General features: G+C 44.9%; 1 protein-coding gene across 1 annotated transcript in view; it reads left to right on the top strand.

Moving 5' to 3' along the window:
• Positions 1 to 253: 253 nt before the first annotated feature.
• Positions 254 to 8,492, top strand: part of GRAP2 (GRB2-related adaptor protein 2) — a 12,823-nt gene continuing 4,584 nt past the window's right edge. Inside the window, exons 1-4 of the mRNA XM_009704838.1 lie at positions 254 to 331; positions 2,911 to 3,002; positions 5,330 to 5,449; positions 7,204 to 7,372. Of these exons, the coding sequence (XP_009703140.1) occupies positions 254 to 331; positions 2,911 to 3,002; positions 5,330 to 5,449; positions 7,204 to 7,372 (459 nt within the window). The remainder of the gene's footprint in view (positions 332 to 2,910; positions 3,003 to 5,329; positions 5,450 to 7,203; positions 7,373 to 8,492) is intronic.

Genomic DNA, 8,492 nt, shown 5'->3' on the forward strand with positions numbered 1-8,492 from the left:
CATACACACTGGGTTGTTTGAACTACTGGCTTGAGCTAATTATAGCCTCTTGGCCCTGCCACCTCTTCTACCTGCTAATGTCTTTCCATGGCCTAGTAACTAATGTCTACCAATGGTTGGTGCACGCTCATCCACGTACAAATCACAGCATTGCCTCTAAGTTTTCTGTGGGCTAGACTCAGCAATCCCAGCAGCTCATAGATGCTGACAATTATGTACTTCTTCCAGCTTTGCTCTGCCACCAAGACACAGTATGGAAGCCATCGCCAAGTTTGATTTCAGTGCTTCTGGAGAGGATGAGTTGAGCTTCCAGGCTGGGGATATGCTGAAGGTAAGTGCAGTCCCAGGCTTGACCAAACAGCATTTCTGAAAGTGCTGCCAGATCTTTCTATGCTCCCATTTGCCTTGACAAAACAGATGAAGACAGACGTCTATAAATCGGGATACAAATGCAGGATACTTATCTCCCATAGGCTTGCTATAGGTCAGCCAACAGTTCCCAGGTCGATTGAGTCTGTGTCCGCTTCACTTGATTTTAGGTCCATAAGCTATGGATTTAGTTGCCCTACAGTCCTCCAGTAGTCAGCAGGGAACGATAAGTACCTTTGCTGGGGCAGAGATCCAGTTCTTCGGTAGACACATTTTGAGGGTCCTGTCTGTTTTCATTGACTATATAGGTAGTCTAGGGTGACTATGTTTAGGGTGACTAGGTCTAAAGGCAGGCAGGATGAGAGATTGCTGTCTTCCTTATTTCTGGCTCTTAAACTGTTTAAAAGATAGTTATCATGCATTATAGAACTTATATCTAACTTTTCACTGAAAGTTAATTGCCACGGGGGGTTTAGGCAATTCCAAATAGAAAAGTCCGTGAGACAGTCTGTTACACACATAATGGAAGAGTTTAAGAGGTCCTGGGCTAATAATATGAGAAGGTTCGGGAGAAATCACTGCCTCTCTTCCACAAAGATGAACACTCTCATTCCTAATTCTTCCTTAGGTCAAAAGTAGTCCGCGCGTCCATACTGTCCTGTGATCTTTATCTGATATCTTCTCTCTCAAGAGGCTGTGGTTTCATCAAGTCCCTGGCTGTGGGGATGGTGTTGGCCAGATGACTTTTCCTTCTGTTCCTCAGTTTCCCTTCCTGTAAAGTCATTATAAGCCAGAGCTTCCTTTCAAAGTACGTTGGAAGCTACTAATGAAAAGTGTCAAGTAGCACTACACATCGGTGTAATTATTAGTTATCACAGAGTCTTCACTACCAGAAAAGCCCAACTGCCTTTTGCTTTAACGTTCTTGATGTAAACAAAATAGCACCTTAGCCACCCAAGTCATAGTAACAGTAAATCAGCCTGAGTGACATCTCTCTTCTGGCATACGTACACATACATTCATACCCCATCACGAGCCCCCTCCTGCTGCCTGCACAACCTGCTGGCTGTCTTTTCTGATTTATAAAGGAGATAAAATGAACAGTATTGATGTAGAGATTAGAAAACAGGAAACTTGAGGCCCTCAACCAGCAGTGACAGGAGGAAATCCACCCTCTCACACCTCCCCATCCTTCTTTGAGAGGATGACACACTGAGAGAAACCTGCCAGCCCTGCACCGAGAGCTCGCAGGTGGGTCTTTCTGGAAATCTTGCTGCCAACAGAGCAGGGCCTGAGCGTGAGCAGGAGGTAGCTATCATCCCCTTTGGTTGGCCACAGCAGCGAAAAAGAGCCTTAATCCGGCACCCAGGGATGGGGGAAGCAGTGACTATACAAGCAGGGAACTCCACAGCTTTCTATTCCCCAACCTTGCTGTATCCCAATGCATTAAAAAAAGCCTACGTGGCAGGCAAGGCAATGGAGAATTGGCCACAGAGACAGTAACATCCTGTTGCCAACAGCAAGCAGTTAGAATGTGCGTTCGGCTCCCAAAAACACGAGATTCGCTTACAAAACAAATGTTATTATTGTTAACAATAGATTTTAAATTAAGTCTTTTCCACTCGCTTTCTCCTTTGAACGCTGTCATGGCTCGTGCTTTCAGGCTTCTCTCCAAAACCAGAGAGAACAGAAACACGTTCCATTTCATAAAGCGGAATTCTGTCCCAGGAGTTGGAATGTCAAACAAAACACCAAAGCCCACAACATTTGCAGTGAAATCACGATATGGGTGTCTCCCTGTCCTCTCTCTTCTAGCTTAGGGCTGTATCAGGGGCCATCAGCCAGGGAGCAGTGAATTTGGGCAGTCCCCGGTCAGCAGCGCGGTCCCTAAGGACCATTACAGTCAACATTAACGTGAGCACACTTGAAGCGGCTCCAGTGTGCGCTGTGGACTGGTTTCCTGCTAGCCTACAATCTCTTAAGTGTAATAGCGGCTTTAAAGTACTTTTTGCCTCCTTCTTTTATCTGCTTTGGCAAAGCTCAGGGCAGCTGAAGACTTAACCCACTAAATAATCTCTTGCGAAATGAGACACAGCTGTATATCCCTCCATACCCGTACATATCAGAGAGGTTTTCACAGATTTTTTTTTTTCCCTCTCTTGTGAAACTGAGATGCTCCAGTACCAACTATATTAAAAGCAGCACAGAGAACTCCTTAAACCCCTATTAAATCCTTCCGAGCTGAATTTCTCCATTTCACAGACATCAGAGATATGCAGATAGTATCCCCAGCCACCTGGACAGGCATTCAGTTGAAGAGATAAAGTTAACAAGCAATCCCTCTAATTCTACTCTGCCTTTTTTATTGCTTTACTCCGAAGTGGTCATCAGCCACTAATCTCGCTATGTAGTGGGTGGGAAGTAGAGCGTATGTGGAGTTCTCTTCTATGCTTACAAGAAATTCTAGGTTTCTGACAGAATCTTGGTTACTTTTGCCTTTGTCAGGAGACAACGCTTATTCCATCCATCTCTCCATTGCAGGTGTTGAGCTCCCAGGAAGAGTGGTATAAGGCTGAGCTCAGAAGTCAAGAGGGCTACGTTCCTAAGAACTTCATCGATTTTCACGTTCCTCCGTAAGTGTCATGGAAACTGTGTCCACCACCATCGCACAGTTCCAGAGAGTGCTATCGAGAGCATGTGTGTGTGCATGCCCAAAGGAAGACACGACACGACAGAGGAAGCCCTGGTTATAACATACTACAATTTAAGGCTGGCGAGGATTGCCATAAGGCTATATGCAGTTCCGCCAGCGTACCTTACTTCTACCCTGAAGCACCCTCTGTGCTTTCAGAGCTGAATGGTTCTCAATGCTTGCCATCACTCCCAAGTGACTCCTTTGTTACTGTTGCTCAGAGGGATGTCACTGGGATGTGGCAGGAACTGCATTTAGATGTCCTCGGACAGAAGGAGAATAGTCATGATGTGAAGTCTTGGCGACAGAGGCAGAGCACAAAAGGAAGAGCAAAAGATCTCTCTGAAACTGAATTCTAAAAAAATGTAATTCCCTCTTCCCCTGACTCTTAACTCCTTTAACTCCCTTTTCCCCACCCTGCCATCCGCCTTCCCTCCTCCTCGCAAAGCATGTGTGACTTTCTCTCACCACACTAGAGGTCAGTGCAATGCTACCTCAATGGTGACAGCTGGTGTTACTCATGGGTTGACAGAGATGATAGACCAGACATGCCACCCTGCTCCCACAGACAGGCAGACACACACACCCCACCACCCTCCTCCACGTTTCGTGACTGCACACCCAAACACCGATCTGTCAGAGGACAGGCATACCTTCATCTCTTCCCTTCCCACTGAGTAGATGGCACTGTACTTTCAGAGAGGACTGACGGGTGTTTAAATGCATGTTAAATGTCCTGTCTGGCCCTGTGCCATAAATATGACAATGCATGGCATTTTTACAACCTTTTCCTTTCAGTTGGCAGAAGTGCTCCCTGAAGCCCCTCTAAGTGCCCTCTTTTCAAAAAGTCCTGCAGCGTTTCAGGAGCGACCAGGCAGCACATGCCCCAAGCTCAGTACCACTCGCTGTAACACTGGTGCCCCGAGCAGGCAAACCGGGAGCGTACAGGGCTTTTTGAGGGTACAAATAAGTGCCGCTGTCCCCTTTCGAGGTGGCACCAACCGGCTTTTTTGGACATAAGCCAGCCTGCTTGGCTGAGCTGAAGGACCTTATGAGTTTGCTGTGCAAATATGGATTTGTACTTTTGGGCCTCAGGGAGACGAGATTTCCCAGCCAGTTGTTCTTGTTCGCTCTTTCACAGGGCTGTGGCATCACGCAGGGATGCTAGCAGCTTCTTTTTTCACACACATTTTTCTCATGGTGCTTTCTCTATGCAAGAGCTATGAAGAAATATTTCCACTTTGACACTTTTCTAAGAGTAGCAGGTCTACACTTTGAAGCAGTTCAGGCTTCTAGTTCTACCTTCTATTTTTGAAGGGCCATTTTTCCCCATTTTTGTCTTGTCAAGTAATCATTGAGACCAGTTATCATTGCTGATTAAAGTCTGATTTCCCTTTGCTAATGATACATAGGTAAACTGTGATGATAATAAGAAGTATAATGAAACTCAAAAGTGGAAATGACAGAGGTTATGAAACTATCAGTCCTTAATTTTCATGCAATTCAGGCAATTAAGCATTACGTAAAAGCAGAAGACTGCAGATTGTAGATCTTATTAGCTGTAGAGTGGACATATATAAGTGTACATGATGATTTGTTTCTCTACTGAAAAATTCCTGTTGGCACTGTATTATTTTAATATTTATGGTGGCTTTCTCATTATTAGTCCAGTGCCTTATACTATTGTTTGTTATGCCTGGCTAAATTTACATAAGTGTGCTTATGTATTCTGTGTTTCTGTGATTTTGTGGTATTATAACTCTTGCAGGAACCAATTTATTAGTACTAAAACTTTCATGGCTTGCTTCTGCAAAAAATTTATGTGTCCCCCTTGTAATATATCCATCACAGTCCAGTAACTTTCAATCAGTTTACCAAAAGCAATTTGATGTAGATGTCTGAGAATTGTGTGTATGTGTATATATACATACACATTTGTAATTTAAAATTTCTTTGACGAACACCTTACTGTACTATGCCTGTAATTACAGTTTCAGCTGAGTGTTGCGTCTTCGCAGGCCAAAGCTTACATTGTTCTCTTTGCATCGACATGCTTTTACCGCTCGAAGAAAATGGTCTGCACCCATCAAAACTCTGTACCTTAGCATGTACATGGCCACTGGGAGTAGTCATGTGGGCTCCTCTGATCCTTTTGTTGTGTCTTTCCTCCACCCTGCTTATTCATGTTCTCCCTACCCTCAACGTTTTTGTTCCTCACCTTAATTCACATTCCTTATTCACATCTCCATGATTTTTCCCACTTGACAGCTGGTTTAACGAGAGCATATCCCGCCACGAAGCAGAGAACATCCTCATGAGCAAAGGAGTTGGCTCCTTCATCGTCCGAGCCAGTCAGAACTCTCAAGGTGACTTCTCCATCTCTGTCAGGTATCTGCTTCTTACAGCATTTTCCTGCTTCTTCTCCTGTTTAATGGTGTCCCTAGCCTCCTCTTGACAGGATTCCTAATGCGACGTAGCCTCTTGGGAAGTTTGCATGCTGCCAGTCTCTGGCAGTGCCGCTGTGTTGTGAATGAGAACAAATTAGGCATCTGATTCCCAAATGTTTCCGCCTCTGTTCGAGCGACACAGTGAATGCCCCGTTCCAAAACTGCATCCCCTGGTGACCTGTTTCTCTGAAAGAGCTGCAGCAAAGCAGAGTGGGACGTGGGACATCTCCCACAGTGCAAAACATATGCCTTCCATTTGTTTTAATTCCCTGACAGCTCTGGTTACTCAATCCACGAATTCCACTACTACCCATTAAGAGATGACTATTACATTGTTAACTTATTTCCCACAGGTCACTAAACAGCCATTGGACAGGAATGGCTTTTAGCTGCTTTCAGCCCAGCTGCATTTCAGCAACCTATTGTAGCCCAGCCCTTCTCAGAGCGTTTGCTTCAACGCAGAGCTCTTAAGCGATGGTTGGTTTCCCAATTTTCAGTCAAACAGTTGATAACCAGTTTTAAATTACAGTAAAAGTTAGCAATGTCTTTTCCAAGCAGCATGCACTTTCTGATTCAAGGAGCTCAAAAAGCATCTGGGAGGAATGCAGGAAAACATTCTGGTTACATCTGCACCAAAAAACACCACTAAACTAAGTACAGTCAGGCTCTTTCTCTGGCCTTGAGGTCAAGCAACGTGGCAGAGCTCAGATCCATAAGGCTAAACCCTCTTCACCCCACGGAACAGAACAGCTTTATTCAAGCAGCTCCCTACAAGCAGTTCCTGGTCCACTCTGTCCCCCTGACTATGGCCCAGCACTATCTAGGGGAAGGCTTTTTGGGTTAGACCAAAACAATACTAACACTTTACCAGCTTGTGTGACTGTAGCACCCCAGGATAGCACTCCGTCCCTTCCTGGTCCCCGTTTAGTTTATTTGTGCAGATGTACCCTCTGAGATGAGTGGTTTGAGTTCCTGGAGTTGCACAGAGCAAGGAGGTGGGTACCAAAAGCAGATCGCATCTGGTGCAAAGAGGAATTGTCTAAATCAGACAAGAGGTAAGGGAGGAGAGTTGCAGGGAAGAAGCAGGGGCAGAAGGTTGAGACTGTTAATTTGGCTTGTAACAGCAACCAATAATTCCTTCTTTTTCTTTTGGGTAGGGAGAATGACCGATAGTAATGATATTACACTAGATATTCTACAATTATAAAACTCAGTGCATGGCTTCAGTGACTATGTCTGCATGTAGTGGTGATGCCCATGGTGTGAAAAGGTGTAATACATCTCTTGGCGTCAATGCAGACTGGATGTTAACGGGAACCTGCAGAGGCTGGTGGGTAGGCTACAACTGTACCTTTGTCTCCCACACAAAGTAGGCAATAAAGCTGTTAGCTGTTTGTGGCCCTGAAAGCTCCTCTGGCCTTTATTTCAAAGGAGAAGCTTTAAAACCTATGCTCTGTTCTGATAGTGCTTTGTGACTGGGCAGCCCTGTGGTGCTCCATGTTTGTAAGATGATGAGATTTTTGAAATACAGAGCCACATCTAGGTCCAGTACACACAAGGACTGCTATTGCTGTACTTTCCAGAAGTCTAGATTTGGCCAAGCAAGAAGTTTTGGTACCCTTCTGGAAAAAACTTTTTCAAAAATATAAAAGCGCAATCTTGTTGATGATCTCTGACTTTTCCAATCGGATCCAGGCATGAAGATGATGTGCAACACTTCAAAGTCATGAGGGATTCAAAGGGTAACTATTACTTGTGGACAGAGAAATTCTACTCACTAAACAAGCTGGTGGACTACTACAAGACAGCTTCCATCTCCAGGCAGAAGCAGATATTCCTGAGGGACACCAGCCGAGAAGAGAAGGTAAACACAAACTATGCCTACGAGTTTCTCAGTAAGAAACCTTTCTGTGGAAGGAATCCAGCCCATGAGAATGTCTTGGGGTAGGGGGGAGAGTCTGTCCTTGGAAACTCAGTCACATCACTACACTGGTGGGCCTCGCAACATAGATTTTTAGTGGATTCAGTGGTATGTACAGTTATACAATTGAGCAGAATTTTCTGATTCTGTTTTGGATAGCAATAGGCAGTGCTGCAAATCTGCATAGAGGTGCTTTGCTAAAGCTGTGCTAAGGCCCCAAAATTCTAACATGCCTTACATATCCGAGGGAAGCAGGACTTACCTTATTGAAATGCCCAGATTTCATAAGGGCAGGTACACAGCTGACTGGTAGGTTGTATCTGAGAAGAATTTGAGTCTGGTTTCCCAGTGTCCTTGAATGCACCCAGAGCGCAGCTGTTACTATAGCTGAAAGTTTGTCTGCTCAGAGAAATCGTCCATCTTCTGTTAGCAAGAGAACACAGTAAGGAGCGTGGAGAAACTGAGGGCAGAACCTGGAGCAGTGGCTGCTAGAAACTGAAAAGTACTGCTGAGAAGAACATAGCAGATATGGGAACAAGCTGTGCATTCGGGGAAGATGTGGTAGATGTTTGAGAAGGCAGGGAAATCCCAGCCCAATGAACGCCTGCTTTTGTGCCAGGGGAACAAGCAAATGACATAGTAGAAACTGCTGTGCATTGCACACACAGTACTGGGAGTGAACATGCCCGGTCACTGCAGTAACCGAAGTCCTGCTTCACTGGGAAACGGATTCTGGTATTAAATTACCAGGATGTGCAGGTAGAGGTAAGGCAGAAAGTATGTGACTTGCTCACTGCAGTAGGAATGTTTTACTGGCTGCATGTGGGTCATTCTTGCTGGCTCCAAAAGAGAGATGGTATATTTTTCAGTCTGAAGAAAGGGTTTCTGTTGTTGTCTCATTCTAGACCACTTATGTAGAGCTTTAAAAATGTATTAGTAAGGTATAAAATAGAGGCTATGGGACCTATGAGAGAGGGATCACAGTGAAGAATTGTCTGGGGAAGGAGAAAGGAAGACTGTATGCATGTATATCAGTAAAACAACCTGTTTGGGCTGACTGTCA

Source organism: Cariama cristata, unplaced genomic scaffold, assembly GCF_000690535.1.
Source record: "Cariama cristata isolate BGI_N322 unplaced genomic scaffold, ASM69053v1 scaffold14647, whole genome shotgun sequence".
Taxonomy (NCBI): Eukaryota; Metazoa; Chordata; class Aves; order Cariamiformes; family Cariamidae; genus Cariama; species Cariama cristata.